This window comes from Mixophyes fleayi, chromosome 3 (assembly GCF_038048845.1).
Source record: "Mixophyes fleayi isolate aMixFle1 chromosome 3, aMixFle1.hap1, whole genome shotgun sequence".
In the NCBI taxonomy this organism is placed as follows: domain Eukaryota; kingdom Metazoa; phylum Chordata; class Amphibia; order Anura; family Limnodynastidae; genus Mixophyes; species Mixophyes fleayi.
In genome coordinates this window covers 337,932,943-337,959,485 of record NC_134404.1, presented here as the reverse complement: position 1 = coordinate 337,959,485, position 26,543 = coordinate 337,932,943, and the positions used below count along the sequence as shown (strand labels likewise).

At 41.4% G+C, this 26,543-nt stretch overlaps 1 protein-coding gene across 1 annotated transcript in view; it reads right to left on the bottom strand.

Moving 5' to 3' along the window:
- LOC142144977 (calpain-13-like) overlaps window positions 1-26,543 on the bottom strand; it is a 95,679-nt gene that overhangs the window by 50,913 nt on the left and 18,223 nt on the right. The window contains 3 exon segments of the mRNA XM_075204368.1: window positions 2,726-2,859; window positions 5,749-5,867; window positions 6,822-6,891. Of these exon segments, the coding sequence (XP_075060469.1) occupies window positions 2,726-2,859; window positions 5,749-5,867; window positions 6,822-6,891 (323 nt within the window).

Genomic DNA, 26,543 nt, shown 5'->3' with positions numbered 1-26,543 from the left:
GTAGAATAGTCTACAGAGCTCAGGAACTAGTAAGCTTGTCTAATGAGATGAGTTTTCAGGGAACACTTAAAGGTTTGAAGACTAGAGGAACGTCTTGTACAAAGGAGGGAATTCCACCTGATAAAGTCCTGTAACCAGGAACGGGAGCAGGTAACAAGAGTGGATGAGACGCAGATCTTGTGCAGAGCGAGGTTGAAGGTTGAGTTAGGAGATATTTTGAGACAAGTGAGGTCCACTCTCATCACATCCTCCCATTCTCGGTTACAGGACTTTTTCCGGGCTGCACCCACTTTGTGGAATTCCCTCCCTCGCACAGTAAGACTTTCCTCTAGTCTTCAAACCTTCAAGCATTCTCTGAAAACCCACCTCTTCAGACAAGCTTATAATATTCCTCAACCAATAACTTAATCTCCCTAGATTACCCTATTACCACCCTCTACATAGCTAATGCAAGACAACAACCCTCTGACCAACATTGCTGTGTGACTGATCACACAGCCCACTCAATACTTTTACCTTTGCATTCTAGCTGGTCCAGTGTGCAATATGATGTAGCACATGCCCTTGTGTTTCAAACTCCCATTGTCCCATAGATTGTAAGCTTGTGAGCAGGGTTCTCTTACCTCTCTGTCTGTATGTATTACCCAGTATTGTCTTATTAATGTTTGTTCCCAATTGTAAAGCACTACGGAATTTGCTGGCGCTATATAAATAAATGTTGATGATGATGATGATGGTGATGATGTATGTAGGTACAGTTTTGTTGATGGCCTTGTTTGTTAGTAGAAGTATTTTATATTGCATATGGTAAAGTACAGGAAACCAATGTAGGGTCTGGCAGAGCGAAGCAGCACTAGAACGTTTTGCAAGGAGAATTAGTCTAGCCACTGTGTGCAAAATGTATTGTAGGTGTGAGAGTCTGATTAGGGAAAGACCTGTAAGGAAGGAATTGCAACAGTCAAAGCGGGAGATGATAAGTGCATGAATTAGAGTTTTTGCAGAGTCTTGTGTGAGATATGTGCGTATCCTGGAAATGTTTCTTAGATGTTTCTATGTAACATGGTTTAAATAGAGAATAGATGTGGGGAACAAAAGATAGTTCTGAGTCAAGGATGAGACCTAGAGAACAAGCTTGAGGTGTAGGGTTTATTTCCTAGTTGTCCGCCTATAAAAATCTATCAGGTAGGCAGCTTCTGTTGACCACTGGGAATATTATTAACTTAGTTTTGCAAAGATTGCTGTTGAGGTGAAGAGAGAGGACATCCGAGATGAATCGGCAGAGAGACAGTCCAGAACTATCTAAGATTCCTAACAAGTTTCTCTAAGACTAAGTGGCCCATAGATGCTGTGACAGCGATAGACAATTAGATGGTTTTATCATTCATCTTTATAAATAAATGGGCCCGAAATTATGCCATTCCCAATTACCATATGATTGGGATCTATGAGATGTCATTCGAAACTGGTGGAAAATGCAACGATGGCGAAGACTACGATCTATCTTTGTGTAGCAGGCATTGTCTGACTGTACTAATTGTGCCCTGTTGAACATAATTGTAGTTTCATGACAGCTAGGAGGCAATTATATGCCACAGTTCTGTAGTGTTATCACACAGCTGGATGGCTGATAGTTTCTAGGAATTTCAGGGGACCCAGTATTTATTTTTGAAGTGATAGAGGGAATGTCAGCAACAACAAAAGCAGTTTCTATATCTGTCCCCTACCTTATGCTAATGATTTACCTAAAATAAAATGTTATTTTAGTTGTATTAAAGATCTCATTATCAAAAAAATAAACTTTTTCATGCATTTTCTATAAACTCCAAATACTATATAGGTTTAACAAATATGTGTTGCTAAAATAATAAGTGTGAATGAAAACACATAATGATATCTCGTCTTTGAGACCAACCAATACAGTAAACAGTATTTGCAGAGAGGTGTTTATTTATTAAATTGTATGTTGCACAGTTAAAACTATGACATGTACTGTGAGATCAGATAAAACACTGACAGGATTATCTGGGTGAAAATTATATTATTACTGTTGTTATATTGTGATAGACTCATATTTCAGTAGCTAAATTACTGAATATTTGTAATATTTAACTCCAGTTTTCCCCTGCTTAGAAATTGAGATTATTTCAGTAGCTTAAACAGTGAATATTTGAAATATTTGACTCCAGCTGACCTGTGATTGGCTAGACATGCTGATTATTGGACGAGAGTCCTGTCCAATGCTCGATGCCGGAACTGGGGAGGAAAAGCCTCTCATACATTGTTACCAGATTGTGAACAAGATTTGTGGCAGATGTGGCTAAATCTGGCAACATTATTTTTGGTTCATCGATCCACATGGCCACAACTTCCTTGTTTCGGTTGCCGGATGATAGCCCACACGTGCCGATGGCCAACTGGATTTTCCATCCCACTTGTTCAATTTAATTCCATTTGGCGAGAATTATGATTGGACGGTTGCATAACTGGCCATAAATGCTACGATGCTGGGCTACGATGGTCAACACCACCGGTGTTTGTATGGTCACCAAAACTAAGGAGGACAAAGACTGCCAAGTGGATGGACTGATACACAATTTGTCATTGCGCCAAATTGGCAAAATCTGTTGGTTCAGGCAGCATGTTGCTACAGAGTGCTTTAGGTAACTGGATTTCAGTAGGGGTAAAAGCAGGAATGTAGGTATAATATATTAAACCTCTGTCGTACTTAGCGTAGGCCTTCTCAAGCAGGGACGGCCAAAATTCATTGCTTTTGCGCGGCTGCACGGATAAGTACGTTCCATTCAGAATAGGCAGACGGTCATCCACAACGACATCTACCCACTCTCCAAACTGCCAGAACTAAAAGCAAGAAGAAAAAACATTAGATTCAGAGCACGTTCTGTACTCACACAAAATATCCTATTAGCTGCTCCTACGGCTTGGTAAGAAAAATCTCCTTGGTCAGTTTACTAGATAATAGCAATTAACCCTCCTTAACGCTGTCTGAAGGAATCAACCCTTAACCAAAAAAAACCCTAGCATTCGCCTAGGGCGCCAATAGTTAGCGGGCTCCTAAAATACTCAATGGGTGACATAATATCACTCATCGAGTGTTCTTAATGGCGCCCCCTGCTGTCAGGAAAAGCAGCAGACAGGGTCTTGCCTGTAAAGCAGTCGGCTGCTGCTCCTTTGTGTCTGTGATGGACTGGTAAAGTGGCGCTTGGATATGATGTCACAGCTATGCGCCATACTCCCACTGAGAGGTAGAAGGTTCTGCCCTCACCTCCCAGATGCTATGGTAGGAAGCAGCAAGGATGCAGGGGCAAATGCAGCATTTGTAAAGGGGTAATTTCACACCACGCCACTAGTGGGCGTGACCAGCATGCATGGGGGCGTGGCTATAATATTAGACAGTACTTGGTTGCTCTCTTCCTTTCCCTATAATATACATGGGCAATGCTACGTGCACTACTGTTAGGTGCACGCAGCTCTCCCTTTTCAAACACAGCCGTGTGAAGCGGGGGCAGGGTCCAGCCACCTCAATTATACAGTGCCCCAGGCTCGGAGGGGGTTTTCCAGGCACTAGGCAACCCTCCTCGGTTTACCTATGGGATGGTGGTGGAGAGTGTAAAGAGGAGGTCGCCACCTAGGGCGTCCCCAAATATAGCGCCGACTCTGAGCATGGAAATTACATAGTCATAATAAAGTTTGCTTATCCATTATAATATAAGGACATTTATACATTATTCTAAGCGAATATGTACATTATAATCTATGGAAATGTGCCGCATTGTCAGTTCCACACCTCTGGCTTTAGAACATCAGTATTTAACTAGTACTAATTGTCATAGATTATCTAACATAAACTTTTTCTTTTACAGTTATGACACAGAAATATCATCCATATCTGGGTTGCATTTGTTATTTATATTTTGCAGAATAATAGTTCCCCCGTTCTTGTGGGAGACGTCTGCAAACTTTGTGCAAACGAGTCCTATTTCTGAGTGCTGAATTTACATAACAACATGCAAAGTGACCCACACACCAACGCCCGTCACCTGGGATAGGCAAATGTTTACAAACTGGGATTTACTCCGCACTTGTCATTTGCACATTGTTTAAAATAGTTTATCCAGCATAATCCGGGGCGAAAGAACAAATAAAAAAAGTATTTAAAAGATGGGATTAAAGTTTTAACAAATCCAACTGAAGGGTTTCGAGGTGAGCGATACATCTACTTCATAACATCAAGTGTTGCTTGTATGTAATTATCGTAAAGAGAAATTAAACTCGTTTAAGAGGGGAGAAATTTTCAAAAGTGTCTCTTTAAAGGTTCTTTGGAACATCAATGCTGGGTAATTGTTGTTCAAATCTAAAACAAAGTTGACTAAATTCTTATAATTACGTGTTTTATTCTAACATTGAGTGTAAGAGACACTTTCTTATAGGTAAGTAATGACTGGGTACTGCCTGTCTGAGAGCAGCTATTGTCTGAGCTTAAGTGCTGTAAACTTTTATAAACCAGCGAAATAAAGAAGTGATGTAGCCAGTAATAGAGGTGTTTGAACGTAGGCTTTTAAATCACGAAATTCATTTTGGGGAGGCGTTTTTGTTTTTTTAATAAAAAATGCAGGGCCTGATTGGTGTACGGACGCAACCTGTGCGCAACTTGCGTTTAAAGAAACAAGTGCGGAACTTGAGCGTAGTTCCAACCTTAGTTAAATACAAGCGGATTTCAATATATGATTCCATCGGAATCTTAGTATACCTACGCTCTGATTAAGCGTTACTTTCTATATGTAGACCCAGGGCATACTGCAGGATACATACATGTGTATGTGCAATATAAACTATCAGAACACATGCACAAAAAATATTTTATAATATAAATTTACAAGTCTTAATACTACAACGTAAGGTCTGTTTCTGAGCATGCGCAGAGCATCCTCAGCAAAGATACGGCAGGCAAACGGACTTATGTCCAAAGATGCATCGGGCCCGCAATGTCTAATCTTGTAAATGAAGTAAGATAAAGCCCCCCCTTTAGCATAAATTGTCTGGCGCTTGTTTATTTGCCTAGTGAGTGCTATAGGATGTGGGATGGACTTGCAGACAAATATGGCATCGCTCAGTAAATACTAAGAACTGGCATTTACAGAAAGAAACCATTCTCTACATATTAAAATATTTTTGTGTGGCGTATTTACACTCAAACCCATTGGATCACTTCATTGTCTACGACAAGGTGAAATAAATATGTGTATAAGTTATATCAAATGATTCTCTTGCATTGTAAAGAAGTGGGGGGGGGGGGGGGGCTGGTGGCTATTTCTTTACTAAGCAGATTTGAATACTTTGCTTAGGGTGTGAGTACCCTAAAGCTTAATATGTAAATAATAACTGGCAACTCTCCCGGAATGTCCGGGAGACTCCCGAATTCCGGGCAGGTCTCCTGGACTCCCGGGAGAGCTGGCAATTCTCTGGCATCTGCCCACTTCCTAGCAAAGTGACAGATTTTGAGACACATTAATGCGATTTGCATCATTTTGGCCCTCCCCCTTGGTAAAATGCATCATTTATCACGGGGGCGGGGCCAAAATGATGCAATTTGCCGAACCCCTCTCCCTCACACCCACCTCATCCCCCCCCGAAACTCCCAGAGACCAACCTGGAAAGGTTGGCAACTATGATGTAAATTTAAACAGCACCAACACCCCTCCCCATCCACAATACACAGTCACTTCTTACCCTAAAATGAAATATTCCAGCATATTTCTCCGTAAACTCCTGGTCTTTGGGGATCACGTTCTCCAGAAATCGCCGGTGTAATGTTAAGGCACCAACAGCAGCAAGAACCCAGCAGTCACCTGAGTAAGTGGAAATATTCTTACATTATAACAAAAACAATGATCCATATAAAAAAAAGAAGAATCATCTCTGTTCACCAATGGCTCATACATAACCCTGCTATTATTCTGTGACCTCTGTTATATTCTGAAACGCTCAATAAAAGTGTGTTCATCTATTGTGTTTCCTAGCTCAACAAAAGCCTTTGTGTGGGATACATCCAGGATCATGTGTGTTACTGTGAGTCTATCTAGATACCTCGGTAGAACACAATACTGAAATATTTTCCTTTTAACCCTCAAGTGAGACTTTTATTAGAGACAAGAATAAGTTGGATATAACAATTTTATTTTACATAGAAGTGAGTTTGTCATTCACCTCTCGCTTAAAAGTTGCCTACGCACCAGTAGGCAGAAGCGCATATTGCTGAAATACTCTGTGCATCTGTTAATGATCTAGTGCTCCAATTGGCTGCTCGGCCCACGCTAATGTGCACTAAATGAAGAACGGGTACAGCCAGTGGCCTGGACACAGTCATATGTACTTAAACATTCAGGGCTGTCTTTGGAATACAAATGAGTGAACCCTCAATGAATAAGCAGGAACATCAATTAGTTGAAACGTACGTGATCGCTTTTCTGGTTTATCTGTACCGGCTTTATAGCTCTATATTTATACTGCATTCATTATTATTAATATTATTATTACCATTATAATACATTATATATATGTATAACCTCCACAGGAGGTTTGTGTTCTCCCTGAACTCGCCCTAGGACACCTGCGTTACCTACAGAAATTGGGATTTATAATAATATGACAGCTAAGCTTTACCCGCCCTTTATAATGGACATCCAGCTTTATAATGTCCTCTCCCTTCGGGACACTTCCTCTAAATCTCAGCTATAACAAGAGATTTTCTACAGGGTAATTTGACTATATATAAAATCAGCAAACTCCCCAAACCTTCTTACCTATTTCTCCTTGAACAATGTCAAATATGCTCGCTCCGTCCACCAGAAAATGGGGGTCTCTGTCTATCTCCTGGAAGAGAAAATAAACCAGTGATTGATAGGTACATAATTGAAGAACTACCCTGCGACAATGGCATACTGTCCAAGTAGAAAGTAATTTATTACTCTGGTATTTTTCTGATACAGTATTGACATCCGTGCATAATCGTATGTTCACCCATGTGGCATGGTGCGTCAGGAATCTATTTGCAACTATAAAAGCATCTTTCACAAGATAGACGGCCATGTTCGGTGGCAACAAACATAACTAGTTTTTCATTTTCTCAGCAATTGTCACTGTGCCATCTCACAAACCCAAAGAGGCGGATTAACATTACTCAGATTTAAATGAACTTGGAGTCATTGTGCACTTGTGGTAGAGTTCAGACCTCCAGCAGCTAGGCCATTGTTTCCACCAAGTCTGGAAGTGTTTGCCGTCTAGAGTAACTATGGGAACACTGTTTATATTCCATGTGGTCATATTGCGAGTTGCAAACAAATAAGCATAACAAATAAGCAGTAAAACAAAGGACCAACAAAAAAAACTAAGTTTAAATTTTCATATATCTATACCATGCATGTAAAATGCATTGTTCAGTGTTAAGCTACTATACTCTGCTACAGGCAGCTGAAGCTCCCCCTCAAAGTGTTGTAATCAGATCCCATAAAGGTCAAAATGCTGCAAATGCAGTCATGTGAGTTAATATGACTCCCTGTGTATGAATCAACCAGTCCACAGAGTTGCCAAGCAAGACTGAAAAGTTGTCAGTCAATCTCTGTCTGCTCTGACAATGCAGCTATAGAGGTGATAAAAAAAAAGTCATTGTTGCTATCATTAAAACTTCAATAAATAAACCCCTACTTTATAGTCTGGCACCACAACACAATCCAAAGAGAAGAACATCCACCGCCGCTCCACACGAGATAAGAAGCGGGGAAGGGGTGGCACCCGATGGGAAAGTGGGGTTCCGCTAATTGGGCACGTTCTAGGAAAATTAGACAAGTTTACTGGGAATGTCCCTTAGTCTCGTACAGAGTCTGTCTAGTATGTCTACTATCTCTCCCCTAACGTTTTTTCTCAGCTAGCCATAGGATGTCAGACACAGGGTAATACAGAATGCATTTGGTGGTCCGGTCAGCCATTTTTGGGACCAAATTGCCTCGTGAACGCAAATATAGTGTTACAGCGTGGAAAGGTGCTCAGCGGAAACCGAAAATGTAGTACTGAAACTGTTCCCCTTTGCGATAAGACCTGTTCCACCGTGAAACTCAAATTTAAGACCTCGCGAAGTTCATCAGAGCAACATATTTGAATTCAGTTACAGAATCCTATATATTACTGCGACTTGGAAAAGTGAAGGTGTTATCCATAGCAACCAATCAGATTCTAGCGATCACTTATCTTGTACATTCTATAACCGGAAAGCTAGAATCTGATTGGTTGCTTTGGGCGACACCTCCACTTTTCCTCTTTATAAGGTTTGATGAATCTATCCCTAGGTGTTTTTCCTTCATATGAAATTATGTCACATGGCAGCGCCCATTATAACGATCCATCATGCAAAAGTCAGCTCAACGATAGTGTTTACTATAATTATACAGCTTGTATAAAAAAAATTGTAACGAGTGTAAATCAGACCAACTTGTTACTTATAAAAAACCCCTCTGAATAGCGTTATAAACACGCATAAAAATACACACACTTCAGTTTCCAAAGCTACATGACGTAACTCCCTTCCGTAAAATTACATTTGATATTCAGGATATATCACAATAACTATAGATTGTAATCTCTTCCGTTTCTCTCAATTACAGAACAGAGATTTTCATCAGTATCTTATTCAGAGGTGAAGTGATTATTTAATTCTGTCTCTTTGAGAAGCTGCTTTCATCTAATCACTGAACCGCAGAGAACAGAAATAACACTTCTGATTATCAACTTTACTGGAGTAACTGTTACTTTATCACACATTGTGTCTGGCTTAGGAACAGATCGCTAGAGCCACAGTAAGAAATAGGTTTAAAGGGATAATATATATATATATATATATATATATATATATATATATATATATATATATATATATAGCCAATTTATATATAGGTTTCAGTCTCACTTTATTCTAGTATAAATGCTCAATAAAACACGTTGCGTCATTTGGCACAGAAAATATATTTTACCTCCATGTGTCCAGTTATTGACATGACTGGGGTACACCGCTACCTCTGCTAAGCGACAATAACATTTTAACACAGGGACATTTTTGTAGGACAGTGCCCCCATTGATAATTAAGACACAGTAAATTAAATTGTGACTGGAAAACATCATCATCATCTTTAGCTATTTATAAAGCGCCATTAATTCCACAGCGCTGTACAGAGAACTCACTCGCATCAGTCCCTGCCCCATTGGGGCTTACAGTCTATAGTCCCTAACATACAGCACAGTGGCTCAGTGGTTAGCACTTCTGCCTCACAGCACTGGGGTCATGAGTTCAATTCCCGATCATGGCCTTATCTGTGTGGAGTCTGTATGTTCCCCCCGTGTTTGTGTGGGTTTCCTCCGGGTGCTCCGGTTTCCTCTCATACTCCAAAAAAACATACTGGTAGGTTAATTGGCTGCTAACAAATTGACCCTAGTCTGTGTGTGTGTGTGTGTGTTAGGGAATTTAGACTGTAAGCCCCAATGGGGCAGGGACTGATGTGAGTGAGTTCTCTGTACAGCGCTGCAGAATCAGTGGCGCTATGTAAAAATAAATGATGATGGTGATGATGAACATACAGACAGACCGAGAGAGTCTAAGGTCAATTTGTTTTACAGCCAATTAACCTGCCGGTATGTTTTTGGAGTGTGGGAGGAAACCAAAGCACCAGGAGGAAACCCACGCAAACATGGAGAGAACAGACAGACTCCACACAGATAAGGCCATGGTTGAATTCATGACCCCAGTGCAGTGAGGTAGAAGCGCTAACCATTGAGACACCGTGCTGCCCCATATATTTGCAAATAGTTTTTTAGTCACAATTTTATAACAGCCAACTGACAGTGACTGTAAGGTGTTGTCCACCTTTGGACCCCTCCAGGTATACAGGAACCTGTTTCCACCTCCCCAGAAATCCCAATTTACTGCACCGCTAGTGTCTGAAAGCCAGATAAGGGGAGAGAGATCTCACACCAAGTTTTTACTAGAGGGGGCTGTCTCTAAATTGCAGGGGAAGCCCAGAGATGGACAGACCTGTAAATTATTATTGACATCGAAATGTAACAATGGAATAGTAGAGGTAATCACATCCTTCCAGAAACAACCCTTTAAATAGGTTGTATACACACTCGGGGGAAGATATGTGTAAAAGTGGAGGTGTTGCCCATAGCAACCAATCAGATTCTAGTTTTGATTTTGTAGAATGTACTGGATAAATGATAGCTTGGTTCTGATTGGTTGCTATGGGCAACATCTCCACTTTAGTAAATCCACCTCTTGGAGATAAATGCTGACGGGTGGTCTTGTCAGCTTTCCACCAAGAATACATTGAAGAAGGGGAACATTAAGGGTGGTATCTGCCCAAATTAGCAGCGATTATAATTCAGATAGTCCCCTTTATTTGTAAGCATGGGGTGACAGCAACCTTCCAGGTAGTGTAGTGATTATTTCCTATTCACCAGCTGTATAACGGTTATACTGTACAGAAATAGGACAGAGCCCTACAATCGGGACTGTCCTGCCGACATCGGGACTGTCCTGCCGACATCGGGACTGTCCTGCCGACATCGGGACTGATGGGAGGTTTGTAGTTCCACTCCTGTAAATTCTTGCCAATAGTATTAGATACAAGTTTATTTCTTTATCACTGATGACAAAAATGTTTCTTTTTATTGGCTGTCAGTAAATTTACTACCTGTTGGCATTAATGGATAGTAGGCAGCTTGGTTTCAGCAAGCAATAACATTTTGAAGAAAGCACCTCTGGACCTGCTATGTTCCTACATCCCACCATAGGTCTGCAATCCCTACATTTGTCATTAAGCTACATTTGGATGGACCTGAGCCTTTTTGCCTCCAGTTTTGAAGTGGTTAGCGCAAGCATTAGCCAATCAGATCAGCAATGTGCTCACAGCAGCACAAATTATTTAAGGGATGGTACATGTCACTCTTGCGGGTGTCCTCTCTACATATGTTCCTATGTTAGTGAGGACAGGACTGCATGTGACACCAGCAATGTTATTATGAGAGGAGGTGAAGGAAGACAACCAGGATGTCACAGACTGAGCTCTAGATAGTGATACGTGCGGAGTCTCCAAAAGTATGGAGTAATGGGATATAAGAAAATGTTGCTGTCATATCCACCTCTGTACACAACAAATGTTCATACATGTTGATTAAATGTTTCAGGGTATTGTGGCACAATGAATTACATAACATTTTTCTATAATCATGTTTTTCTTCTAATTCTGTAACTATAGTAGCGTAGTACGCGTCAGCTCATCGCCGATTTAATTTATCTTGTTTGCATTATTTGCAGTTCACCTAATCACATTTTCTGGCCTTGGTTTAAATGTGTCAACTTGTAAATATACATTGTATCATGCTAATGATACAGTGAGTGGTGTGATCCGTTGTATTATGTTAGTGTTACATTAAATCACTGGGTTGTTATACTCTATATTCCTGGTCTTCTATTACATAAACCATAATTCCATATTTCATTAAGGTACTTTATTATTACATCAACATTGGTTTATTTGATAAAGCTGGTGTTGTAGTATATACAGTGGAATGTTGCATTCTATTATGTCAGTATTTTATTACATTAGTACATATGTTGTGTTTTATTTGTAAGTAGGAAAAAATATACAGTTGTTTAACAGAGGTAAAAAAATAAAGGGAAAGGGGGGTAGAGTTACAGTATTTATAAGAAGTCAGGGGAGAATGCACCCCCTATTGTAAAGGATTATAGATATCAGAACTCACCCTTCAATCTTGTGCTTTAATATGGATAGAGAATTCTAATATCCATACACTTTGCCTTAGGGTAGCGGTTGGCAATAGGCCGCCCACTAAGAGTTCACCTGCAGTCATAAAACCTGCTGATCCTGATATCATCAGAACGGGGGCAAACAAATTCTGCGCCATGTGACCTCCTCCGCGCAGTGCAGGGAGATCACGCGGCATGACCGGGGGAGAAGGGAGGTCTCTCCATCATTCTTCTGTGTGACTCCTGACTGGCTTAGGGAGTGAGGGGCCCATACTGTACATAAATATGTTTTGGCAGAAGAGCTTTCAGCAGATCACAAGCTTCAGCAATATATGTGAGTGATCTAAAGGGTAAAGCTCTGAATGCCAAACAACATGCAAAATATCAATGCACAGTGACATTCAAAGGGTATTTGTCACTAGACTCAATATCTGAGCAGAGTGAATAAAACTCTACAAAGATGAGCAATACTATAGTGTGACTTCCCCCCGATACCCAGCATCCAACATTGTGGTAAACCAAGGTGGCATGAAAAGCTGTGCCCAGTGATCAATAACTGACTTGCAGAGAGTACCTCTGGGTGCTACAGTTCCTGCTGGACTGCTGAGGCTTACAATAACTATTGTCAACATTGTCCTACTACTTGGCTCTATGGATCCAATGAGAGTTTGTGCCCACAAAAAGCGGGATGACATCGGGGTTGGGTTGCTGCTAAGGACCAAATATTTGAATCAGTGGTTCATGTATTCACGCTCCGCTGTTGTCTATCATGTTTAGTTATATTTGAAAAGAGTGATAGAGTACTTGTTTGTGAAAGAGTTATAGCTCTGCTGGTGAATGGTTCCTGGCTTAATAAAATATCCTGTTCTTTATGGAGATATTTGCCTGTGTGAGAAAATATGTCCCATGTCCACAGTATTGCGGCAGGTAATTGGCCGATAATTGTCCCGATAAGCACTGAATTTGTGCAAGAGTCATTACTGTTTATTTTCCAGTATTCTATCCACCAGTGGGTGTGGGTATGTAGCCTGAGGGTGCCCCTGTATCGTGACAGCCACAAATCCCTAGTGTGGTGCAGGTTATAGCCAGTGTAATAGTTTCTTTTTTTTTATTACTGAAGGATTCAAATATTTGTTTTTATTGACTGTCAATAAATTTGCTAACTGTATGTAATTATGAATGTCAGACAGCTTGGTTACTGCAATAACTTTGTTGAACAATTCATTTAAAAATAAAGGATACAATAGCAAACAGTGGAAGAACTATAAGGGGTACAGGGGGGGGTGGCTGCAATGGGGCTCGGAGGTGGCGGTGGGTAGACCGGTGATGGAGATTCGGCTCGTTCTCCAAAGTCCCTGCTTACTTGCACCTCCTAGCGAAATCAAGGCCTATTTTCAGAGGGTTTCCATATTTTAATAACTCTCCCAGGCATTAGTGGCGGATAAATGACATGCAAGGCAGCTTGCTCTGGATTAAATCACCCCCCCCCCCATTGTCTGTTATTTGTTTGTAATTAATTAAGAAAAAGTTGAGCAAGAGTGGTCAAGGTATTCCTACTGATACCGTCCTACTGAAGTACAACGTAGACTCACTGAGGAGCGCAGAAACCACGTTTGATTTTGCAAAGCCAGATTATTGTAATAATGTAAAGGGGTGGAATGAACACAATTTTTATGAGCGTCGCCTGCCAAGACTAACTTGCAGAGGCATACTATACCTGCTGCCAAAACTAATATGTACAGCCATCCCGGGTGCCAAAACTAATGTGTACAGTTATATATAGCTATATCTAGTGCCACGATGAATGTGCAGTCATATTTGGTGCAAGAAATGAAAAAAAAGGATTTGTGCTAAAGATCACCTTGTGCTGTATAATAATAATATTAAAAATCTGGTTGATAAAAAAAAAAATCATACATTTATTAGAATAAATAAGATTAAATAATAATAAACAAAACACATCCAATATCTGGCTAATAAACATATATAACACAAAATCTTGATCTACACACATGTATCACAACACAACATCTAAATCTATACACGTGTATCTAATCTATTGGTAAACTAAATAAAATTGTGTACCTTTAAATAGATATAGGCTATTACTGTGGGTACTGGTAACTACATATGTGAGGAGATGAATGAATAGCAATCCCGAGAATACTAAGTCAGAAGGGAACGTGGGAAGCATAAGAGACACAGGATTACTATTTGGAGACAACTGGTCTTATTTGCAGCTCACAAGTGACATCATTCCTAGACCATGCGGTGCAAAATTGGCTCAGTGATTCTATTCCTGTTCTCCTTTCCAATGCGAGCGAGTATGTTGTAGATGGAGAATTGATTCAGCTCTATTCTCTGCAAAATGCTCCTGTAGCCCAAATAATACATTCTAGTTCCTAGAAATACATAACCTATTAAATGCACCGACTCATTTATAAATTCAAAAAGTAGAAACACAGTCTGCCCACACAAGTCAGATAAAAATAATTAGCGCGTTTCGCTTTCACACATTTTCTTTGGAAGTGTACAATGGATACATGTAGCAGAAGCTTCCTTTTAAATACGTATTAGCCAGCCCGTGTAATTTTTGCACACAAGTTGCAACATATAATGAATAGTGCTAAGTTTCTTATGCAGAGCCATTTCTGGTGAATCAAACTTCACTGTGGAACAAGACAGTTTCCAGAGGTGCAAAGCTCTGAAACTACAATGTTTAAGTTCTGCTTTTGTTTCACTATTCCGCTGAATATCATTCTGCACTGTATTAGTACATTTGCATTTCGTGACATTTATAGTCTATTAATAGACTGGTTGGGGGTGGACCAGGGACATCTAAGGCCAAATATTACCAAAAAAATTAAGAAAAGTTTTTTTTCTCACTTTACGTTAAATAAATTTGTTCTGGATCTACTGGGAAAAAATGTTACACTAAACATACATTATAACAAGACTGACAATGACAGGAAGAAGTCTCATTCTGAAAAATAACATATAAGTCAGTAGCAAACACCCAACTCTGAATAACACATAAGGAAAATAAATGTAGTCAATACATAGTGCCTGGTGCAGAGTGAGTACTGCGCCAGTTTGCGTAGCGTAACTTGCGTGAAATCTCTCTGCACATACCCAGAAAGTGGGTGCACACATAGGCGCGCAGAGTTGTGCGATTATGCCATTTACGCCAGTCTGCGCCAGGAGTTGTGGGACTGGGCCGAGGGTGTTCTAATGTAGGTAGTACAGTAAGGGCGTGTACGTGCATGTACGAACAGATGAAGACTGGGATATATGCCAGAGAAAGCTGTATTATTTGCGGGTGTATATAGCGGATGATGATGATGATAATGGTCTCCAGCACTAGTGAACTACTTGCCATTGGCTGCTGATAATTGCTCCGCTGAAGCTGATTGGAGCTTACTTCATCGCTCGGGCATATATTATCTTTATTACTTTGCTTTTGTGTGCATCAATTTTTTTTTCTACACAAGACAGGCAGTTGCTTCTGCCACATTAGAGAGGTTTCTTAAGTCTTATTGACGTCTAATAGTGAATTATTTTATTATCCATAAACAAATGAATGAAAATATGGGCGTTAGTGGGACATAAGTTTTTGTGACGTGTGCCTGGCGTTAACCGTTTGGATCATCATCATCATCTACTTATTTATAAAGCGCCACTAATTCCGCAGTGCTGTACATAGAACTCATTCACATCATCAGTCCCTGCCCCATTGGAGCTTATAATCTAAATCCCCTAACACACACACACACACACACACACACACACACACACACACACACACACCGAGAGAGACTACTCTACTGTTAGCCAAGCTACACAGATCTTAAGATGCGTAAGTCTAAGCATATGGGCGTAAATATTCAGTTTTTACATCCAGCGTTTTTAAACGTAATTTACACCAAATTTGCAAGCAACTGTGCATCAAGCCTATACTGCCCAATAACCAAGATTGGGGAAGGGGGGTTTGTGATGAAGAACAAACTTTGGGGGTACACTGCAAGAGCAGCATTAGGGCAGCACGGTGGCTCAGTGGTTAGCACCTCTGCCTCACAGCACTGGGGTCATGAGTTCAATTCCCAACCATGGCCTTATCTGTGTGGAGTTTGTATGTTCTCCCTGTGTTTGCGTGGGTTTCCTCCGGGTGCTCCGGTTTCCTCCCACACTCCAAAAACATACTAGTAGGTTAATTGGCTGCTATCAAATTGACCCTAGCCTCTCTCTCTCTTTTTGAATGTTATGGAATTTAGACTGTAAGCTCCAATGGGGCAGGCACTGATGTGAGTGAGTTCTCTGTACAGCGCTGCGGAATCAGTGGCGCTATATAAATAAATGGTGATGATGAAGGAGATATACACTTTTAGTGCGAGCATTTTACTTTGTGATTACGAGATTTGTACTTGTTATTCTCAGTGTGAGGTATAACAGCATTATGCTGGTTTTATATATCTTCCAGCAGATTTTATCAGTAACACTTGGCTTTATTCATACCTGTTCTTTTCTTTCCATGTCCTACAAGCCCAGCAATTTGTGGTATTTTATGTTTAAACATTTGCAGATATTCTGATACTTTTTCTGGTATTTTTAGCTCAATCCGCCTATAATTTCAGACACTGCTCAACCATTACGTGGCCGTTTGTATATCACATTATACACAATTCCTCTTTCAAATAAATTAACTATTTTACACGCTATTAACTCCAATCTAAAAACTCTGGAAAGGAAAAAAAAAGACAATAAAAAAAAATAATTCACTGATTCATGCTTAAAAACACACACGGAATTGAAAAGAGTAGCTCATTTTACAGTGCATTAATCATTCTAATCTAGTCCAGGGGCTCACAATAAACGTATATTTTTCTTAATATCATTTTGCAGCTTACAGTCCTGATGGAAATAAAGAACCGCTAGTTCGTAGCTCCTTAGTCAGATAAAAATATAGTCCATGCCGCAATACCATATACAGCAATTTTTTAGAAACGAATGGGTGTTGTTGTTTTTTAAAAATAATATTTCAAATAAAGTTTATTTTAGTGGCATAATGACGGTACACGTGGCCCTGGTTGAAATGATGGGACGGGGAACCTCTTCCACGTGTTTCCTGCAGAGCGTAATCATTGGCTGTTCGAGTTCCATTGTCTGTGCTGCACTGAACTCTGATTGGCTTTTGGAACTCTGCTACCAGAGCTCTCTTAGCCAATAATATTGCTGGTTGGTCCTCCTCTCCAACGAGCAGGCCCCATCACAGTCGTTGCCATAGTTCCTTTGGCAGTTCCCCGTTTGATTTGTTTGTTTATTTTTTTGTACTCATTCTGCATAAATACATTAGTGTACATTCTATCTCCTGTTTATATGCATACTAATTAACATGAATAGTTTCTATAGGGCTCTAACAATACTGATGCAGAAAAGTGTGACATGAACTGAGCTTATCAAGATTATGGGCCTCATTCACTAAGAAACGCAGTAATGTGTGTTTTAAAGTAATGTGTGTTTTTTTTTTTAAAAAAACGCAGGTACATCAGGTATACGCACATCCGTATTCAGCAAAAGGCGGGTGTGAGGATATGTCGGGTGATGAATACAGGTCTAGTTCTGCTCTGTTCTAACAGACAATACACTGCAGGATACGTCCAATACATATGTGGAATATAAAGTCCCAGAAGAATGCAAAGAAAAAAATATATTCAACTAATGTCACCTATTATTAACATTAATTATAAAACAATAAAAAAATAAATACTTTTTTTTGTTTTCCCCCATAAAATACATTTATTAGGATATTATGAATGTCTACAGTACATAAAATACATTATTACAGTTGCTCCTGATGACAAACACATGTTCTAGCTGTATACACAGCTGTCATCACTAGTAATCAGCACTTACACCTGACCTGTAGCTGGTGCAAATGATACAAAAAAACGACCTTAGAGATGCCAAAAGCTGGAATTGGACGCTGCTGCGTGCACTCAACCTTGGCACACCCTTACTGTACATTGACTACCTGCGTACACTCAGTCCCCTCCCCGTTCCACCCATGAAATCATAGGCTGTAGTAAGGATCTTTTGTGCTCAAAGATTAATTGGACGTTGCGCGTTCTCTGGTGTATGGTCCGGTTCTGGGCTTGCGCAGAGTGATTTTACTCAAAACACGGCACCTATCAACATTTAGGCTCCTTAATGATTCATGCTCTGTATCTATATCTATTAGCTCTTATCCTGCACCAGCAGATGCACAGGTTGGACGTCTGAAGCACTAAGCATTAACTATTTGAAGTGGCTAAAACCAAGATTGTCCTATGACAACTGGGACATATACGGGTCCATTGCTGGCTGGATCTGCCATGCTGCTGGGTTATCAGGGGTAAAGACCCACTTGAACACAATCCAAGTGAACAGCAGCTGCAGCTCAGTACATGGGGGCCCAGCCTCCTAAACCACGTCCACCCCCGGTTCCCCTGCTCTCCAGCAGGCGTCCGTGAGTGTGCACTAACATCACTGACCTCCGCAGGGACCTACCCTCTGGAGGTCAGTTACCTAGCTTATTCATTGCACTAAGCCCAGATCTAGATCTAGATTCCTTATTTCATACCGTTAATCTATTTATGACATTAGTTTTCCACCAATACGATACAGCAACTCTCACATGTGTATCTGTTTTGACTTAAAATCAGGACTCTATTATTGCTGTTGACTTGATGTGCTGCGCTATTTTAAACATATACTATTTTTTGGTTCCGTCACCTCTCATACTAATCACCTTTATATAATAACCATGGATGTGATCCACCGTACACAGTGATACACAGCAAACAAAACCCTGTTCCTACCTCCCAACTGTCCTGATTTCAGCAGGGCAGTCCCAAATTTAGGGCTCTGTCCCGCTGTTCCACCTAAGCATGGCCACACCCCCTGTCCCCGCTGCCGGGGACTTGCATTTTGGGAGGTATGTTGTTCAGCTTCAATACCACAGCAGTAGCAGTTGAAATATTACCCAACCCCCATTTCTCGCACCCCTCCACTATATTTTCCTCTCACCATTTGCACCCAAGTAACTCACACAATGCTTGTTTTCGCCTAATTCATGGCTTAGATTGATCATGGGACCAAGGAACACCCTTACTCCCCATAGCACTGTACAAACTTCTGATCCCTCTACCAGCACAGCTAGTATAGAGATGTCGCTGACCCCCGTGTTTTGGTTCTGGATGTGGTTTTGGTTCTAAAACATCTTCGTGTTTTCATTTTGTTACAGGTTTTGCCCAAAAATCCTAAAAGAGTTTGGTTTCTTTTGATTTTGGATCTGGATTTAATTAAAAATTTGCTAAAGATAGATTAAATGATGTGATTTGAGCTATTTTTTTCTCCTATTTTACTATTAATATAAAACATTTCACTATAATAACCAAACACAAAGATTCCTAGGTTAGTCACTAGTACACCTACCTAGCAGGTGTGTATTCCCCATGAGTACCTACAACGTGTACCAAGGAGGTGCAAAAACGCACCCCCTCCATCAAATGCACACTCCAGCGGTCTGCGTTCCAGCTTGGAAGGCGTTAACTTGAAGTGCAATGACACACTTCCTGTATAACAAGCGTTTTTGTTCCATATTTTCCTGGAAATAATGTTTTTTTTTTCATTTTTAGATCTGAATTAGGTGCAAAGAATCGATTCGTGTCTTGTATCTACTCGGAACCCCAAAATCTCGGATCTGTCGGATTTCTCTGAATCGCTTATCTCTAAACACAGCCATATTGGTCTACAAACGCCTTGATGGAAACAAAGAGGATTTTGCTGTCTCCTTCAGATGTATTGCATTTTATAAATGTGGCTCTGTGTGTCTATACCCATTGTGGAGCTACAAGTCCCTGTGTGACCCGTCATCCAGCAATTAGCAGAGCTTGCTGGAACTTGTAGTTCTACAATAGCTACAGAGGCACTGGAAAAGACTCCCTGCTTGTCATAAGCAGCGTTGTTTCTCTCTAATACTGTGCTTCTGATGTGCTGAATACAGCAGAAAGCTCACTATGCCATTACACATAATCTTACACAACACATTAAAATAATTTTAGCATTTAAAGCTGCTTGGCTACGTTTCGTATCCTTAGGTCATTTCTCTCGCAGCACTAACTAAAGTGCATCTGTCAGTCTGTTTCTCCTTCACAGTCGAATGTGCACTTTAAGGTACACTGAGCGCACTGCAAAGCGGTTTTGCATGTTGATCATTTGCATCAAAGCCTACAGGGATACGTCAGTGGAATGAAGTTGTGGGAAGATCAGGGCAGTATATCCGCTTCACAACACATCTCTCTACTGAGGTTTATATCTCTCAAGGTCATGGTGTCCTTGATACTTTCAAATACTCTCCCCCCAATTCTCACATCTGATGTTGTCCTGCTCCATTTAATAACACATTGTAGCTAACCATGCCATCTGCTGCATTCCTTACACGGATTCATGAATGGCAAAGTGTGGAAAATTGGATTCCAATACTTTTATCTGTGTAAGCCCCGGAGAGGACAAGTGTTTCAGTTTATTGTGACCAGAGAATTAAGGGAACTGATGGCTCCAGGCCCTTTATATTTATTTATATAGCGCCAAACTTATTACACAGCGCTGTACAGAGAATATGTCATCATTCACATCGGTCCCTGCCCCACCGGAGCTTACAATCTAACTTCCCTAGTACAAATACATCATTACTATTATTATTATTATTATTATTATTATTATTAACCTTTAATTGCAGGCGCCATGTGAGGTCCGCAGCGCCGTACAGAGGGTAAACAACAAGACAGTACAGGGTATAACAGTACAATACAGTAAACAAATAACACTACAACTCTCACCACAGCTACTGGGGTACAAGGGGTATATTCAGCGCAGGCTGAAACCTGTGCCCATTAGTGTGGGCGCAACTAACAGGTTTAGAGCCACTGAAAGAGGTGCAGAGACAATGGAGGAGAGGAGACAATGGGCAGAGAGCCCAAGGAGGAGGTGAGCAGTGTAACTGGTGAGCAACTGTTATAGGTAATGAGAACAGGAGGGAAGAGGGCCCTGATCACTAGAGCTTACAATCTAAAATTGTAACATTCATACACATACATTTTTGGTCAGTAGCCAATTAACCCACCAGTGTTTTTGCACTGTGGGAGTAAACCCAGACACAGGGATAGAAACTGCAGGACCATGGTGGGCATCAAACTCACGACTCCAGCGCTGTTCGGCAGCAATGTCAGAGACAGTATGATAATAAGATCACCTTATCATGCAAACACCTGCTCAGAGCAGAGTTTGGAGAAAAGACCTGGTTACCCCTCCTGGTGCCCTATGAGTCAGTGCAGCAAGCACCCCTCTAGCCTGCAAGAATTTGGAACTTTTAAATTAGATATTGTCTTCACCATAGGGATATTATTGTAGAGGGAAAGGTAAACAATTTTTGGGAAGACTATTATTAGATGATTATTAAATGAAGATGGAGTTAATGTTCTAGATTTCGGAGACGTGTCTAGTGTTTGACTATCTATTATTTGCAATGTGCAAGGTCTGAAATCATATATTCTGTACATTTAATAGGACATGCAGGAGATACTTCTGCAGTCGGTGTAGTTCAGGGTGACCCCTGCGGTCGGTGAGGTTCAGGGTGACCCCTGCGGTCGGTGAGGTTCAGGGTGACCCCAGCAGGCGGTGAGGTTCAGGGTGACCACCACGATCGGTGAGGTTCAGGATGACCACCACGGTCAATGAGGTTCAGGGTGACCCCCGCAGTCGGTGAGGTTCAGGGTGACCCCCGCAGTCGGTGAGGTTCAGGGTGACCCCTGCGGTCGGTGAGGTTCAGGGTGACCCCAGCAGGCGGTGAGGTTCAGGGTGACCCCAGCAGGCGGTGAGGTTCAGGGTGACCACCACGATCGGTGAGGTTCAGGATGACCACCACGGTCAATGAGGTTCAGGGTGACCCCCGCAGTCGGTGAGGTTCAGGGTGACCCCCGTGGTCGGTGACGTTCAGGGTGACCCCCGCAGTCGGTGAGGTTCAGGGTGACCCCCGCAGTCGGTGAGGTTCAGGGTGACCATCACGGTCGGTGAGGTTCAGGGTGACCCCCGTGGTCGGTGACGTTCAGGGTGACCCCCGCAGTTGGTGAGGTTCAGGGTGACCCCCGCAGTCGGTGAGGTTCAGGGTGACCATCACGGTCGGTGAGGTTCAGGGTGACCATCACGGTCGGTGAGGTTCAGGGTGACCCCCGTGGTCGGTGACGTTCAGGGTGACCCCCACGGCCGGTGAGGTTCAGGGTGACCACCATGGTCAGTGACATTCAGGGTGACCCCCAAGGTTGGTGAGGTTCAGGGTGGCCCCCACGGCCGGTGAGGTTCAGAGTGACCCCCACAGTCGGTGAGGTTCAGGGTGACCCCCACGGCCGGTGTGGTCCAGGGTGACCCTGACAGCTGGTGAGGTTCAGGGTGACCACCACGGTCAGTGACATTCAGGGTGACCCCCATGGTTGGTGAGGTTCAGGGTGACCCCAGCGGTCGATGAGGTTCAGGGTGACCACCACGGTCAGTGACGTTCAGGGTGACCCCCATGGTTGGTGAGGTTCAGGGTGAACCCCACGGCCAGTGAGGTTCAGGGTGACCACCACGGTCAGTGACGTTCAGGGTGACCCCCATGGTTGGTGAGGTTCAGGGTGACCCCCACGGCCAGTGAGGTTCAGGGTGACCCCCACGGCCAGTGAGGTTCAGGGTGACCACCACGGTCAGTGACGTTCAGGGTGACCCCCATGGTTGGTGACGTTCAGGGTGACCCCCACGGCCGCTGAGGTTCAGGGTGACCCCCACGGCCAGTGCGGTTCAGGGTGACCCCGACAGCTGGTGAGGTTCAGGGTGACCCCACTGTCAGTGAGGTTCAGGGTCACTCTAGGAGCTACCCTTCTCTATAAAAGTGTGGTTTTGTTTTCTCTGCTGCTGAGACGTCCTCTTTAAAATTCATATTTTAAACATGACCCTGTCACAATACACCTGAAGTGTGTGACCTTAAGAAGACATAATAAATCTATGTATTTATGTTGTGCTATAATGAGAAAGTGTTTGCCAATTAATTCTCCCTGAAGGTGACCTCCGGACTGAGACGCAGGCTGCCGTGTTTACCCGGTGTAACAAATCTGCATAATTTAATATTTGAGGAGACAGAAAACCGACTTGACACATAATAAATATTTAAAAATACATTAAAAAGTTATGCTGTAAAATATAAATATGTATACAAAATAAATATATTCTACTGGAAACAACCATCTGCTGGAATAACTGACACCTGCGTGTTAAGACGTTATTCAAGCTCTCTTCCTGTACGGAAATGTTTTTTTGGATAAAATGTCTAAATATGAAAAATGAAGAGAATGATTACGGTGATGAGCCACAAAATAAATAATATCTAAATAAGTAACAAAATATATATATCTATAGTAACATTTGACATGTGAGATTTAAGCAAATTAAAATGGGTATTTTTTAACCACCGCTGGCTAGTGGGCGGTAATACCTATCATTCTGTATAGCGGCATATCTCAGCTATATAAAATGTAGTACCGACGCTTTTTACCATGTCGAAACCATCCCTCCTAAACAAGCAAAAGAAAAAAACATTTTACTGGCAGCCTAACGATGCCGCGATACGAGGAAGTGACTTTTCCTAGATACATTTCATGAGCAGCTAAAGCTGCACATCATCATCATCATCACCATTTATTTATATAGCGCCACTGATTCCGCAGAGCTGTACAGAGAACTCACTCACATCAGTCCCTGCCCCATTGGAGCTTACAGTCTAAATAATATGTGCAGTTTCTCCGGAGGCGATGGACCCCATTTTGAGATTGGCAAATTAGTGGGGGGGAATTTGCTACAATTGATGCAAATCAAATGTTGGTATTGCCCAAAGCAACCCTTGAGATGTTTAATTTAATTTTCTAAATTGTAGTAAAAATATCTGCCTATTTCAAAGTGTGGCCTAGCAGCTCAAAGGGTATACCGAGAAGTGACCAGGGTGGATTAAATGCAAGTATCTAGATTTTCCAACCAGGTTTGTTGAGAGATTAACCGGTTGTTCGCTCCATATGCCAACTGTGTAATCCATTCAGTTATACATACATAGGACAATGTGTACAGGGTATGTCCTTATATACTGTTCCCATCAACCTTTCTTCTGTGTTCCTCTGACCTCTCTCTCCTCCCCTAATATGTCCACTTTTTACTCAACCTCACAAACGAACTGTTGGAGGTCATCTGCTAACCTTACAGATTAATTGCAAACCAACGGGTCCAAATTTTGGATGCCCGGATGGGGCCACAGACTGCAATTTTATTCATTAGAAAAAATGATGAACGGATTGTACTTATTGCTTTGTTATGACTCTATGGTATGACCTCTGTTTATAACTTTCCTGCCTGACCAGCGACTAAATGATCCTAGTTGACTTCAGACCGCTCCTTCATTGTCTCTACATCTGGCACACTATTGGTTGGGTCCCCTCGGGGCTCTGTTCTCTACTTTCCTCATTGGTCATCTCTTCTCTTGGTGTACTATTTCGTTCATTTGGCCTCCAGTACCACTTCTACGCTGAGGATGCCCCAAATTTTCAATCCTCCCCTGACCTCACCATTTCTGTACTATCATGTATGACCAATTGGTAGCACAATGGCCTAGTGGTTAGCACTTCTGCCTCACAGCACTGAGGTCATGAGTTCGATTCCCGACCATGGCCTTATCTGTGTGGAGTTTGTGTGTTCTCCCTGTGTTTGCGTGGGTTTCCTCCGTGTGGTCCGGTTTCCTCCCACACTCCAAAAAAAAACCATACTGGTAGGTTAATTGGCAGCTATCAAAATTGACCCCAGTCTCTCCCTCTCTGTCTGTCTGTGTCTGTGTGTGAGTGTGTGTCTATATTAGGGAATTTAGACTGTAAGCTCCATTGGGGCAGGGACTAATGTGAATGAGTTCTCTGTACAGCGCTGCAGAATTAGTGGCGCTATATAAAATAAATGATGATGATGATGATGATGATTGTCTGCTACACTGGCTCCCCATGCTCAAATTACCCGTCTCCACTTACAAAGTCCTCAAAAGCTCCATCCTGTCAAACCTCATATCAAAAACCCTCTTCCTCCCGCCCTCGTAGACCTTCCTGTGATCTGCACCTCGCCTCATCTCTGATAACCACCTCTCACTCCCTCCTACAATACTCCCACTAGACTTCTCCCGTGCTGCTACCTACTTATGGAATTCCTTACCACACCTGATCTGACTCTCTCCCTGCTATAGAACCTTTAAAAGATCTCTGAAAACCCATCTCTTTACAAGAGCCTATTCCCACCTAGACTACTTACATCTATGTTCCCGGTACTGTCCACTCAGTGCCCTTTTACCTTTTCACAAGCTGGACCCTCCCTCTCTTTATCTTAATTTGTGCATTTGTTTAGTCTACCTTATATATACCCTGCTTTATGTACAGTATGCTCTACCAAGCACTGTGGCAGATTACAAATGAACAAATGAACAGTAATAATAAACTAGGTCATCGAAATCACCAAGTGCAATGACACCATTAAGTTTTACTAATGTACAACTTGCAATACTGAGTAGGGGGAGGGTTTTTTTTTTTAAATCTGATCAAAACAGTAAATTTTTTCTTCTAATGAAACAATAGTTAAATTATATTACATATAGCACAAGCCTTTAATGTTGTGCTCACTTTGTATCAGACCACGAACCACTTCCCTTGCTGATTGTTATAGACACTGGAATTGAATTGCTGTATATTTGGATACAATGTGCTTTTTAAATAAATGACCCATACAAGATACAATATTATATAATATCAGACTATATCATTTGTTTACTGTGCAATTAACTAAATATAATTTGCTACATTCTCACACACAAGAACAAACTAAACCTTCCCTAATCAGCAATAAATGAATTAACAACAGACTTGCTTTAAGAATATTCTAATTAAGATTCCAGGCAACAATTTAGCTTTTTTTTTTTTTTATTACACTAAAGGTTCTCTGAGGTTTATTTATTCATATCACAAGCTAATCTGTATCAAGATTTAGTGTTTAACTAATGACAAAGGAACACCTCTTATATGAGCTTTTGAAGAGGTAATTTGTTTGCAGTGTTTCATCATTAAACAGAAGATTCCAAATATTTTCATTTCAGGAGCATTAAAATAAACAAGTGTTAAACTGGCAACAATGTATGATGTTTAATTACTGCTCACTAATATTTACTTAATACTATGTCTAATTACAAGCATTCTTATTGTTTAATAGTGACATGACAATATGGTAAAATGCTAAATCAGGACAAAGATAATCCAATCCGTGATCCACTTAAACCATACTCACACAAATCCCACCCAGATCAGCGCGACCACACCCACATTATAGCTAGACCACACCCACTTTCTGATAGGACATCCCCCTTTCATTGTCTTAGAAACTAGTCCAACATTTCATAGTCCTCTAACCACTCCCTGCCCTGGGGCTAGCTAATCTACTGAAATCATAAATATTTTTTTAATAGGACTGTATTTATTTCATTAGGTATTTCACAATAATATACACAATTTTTATTTCATTTACTTAGGCATTATCAATAGTTTTATTTATTGAATGAGGTAGCAATATCAC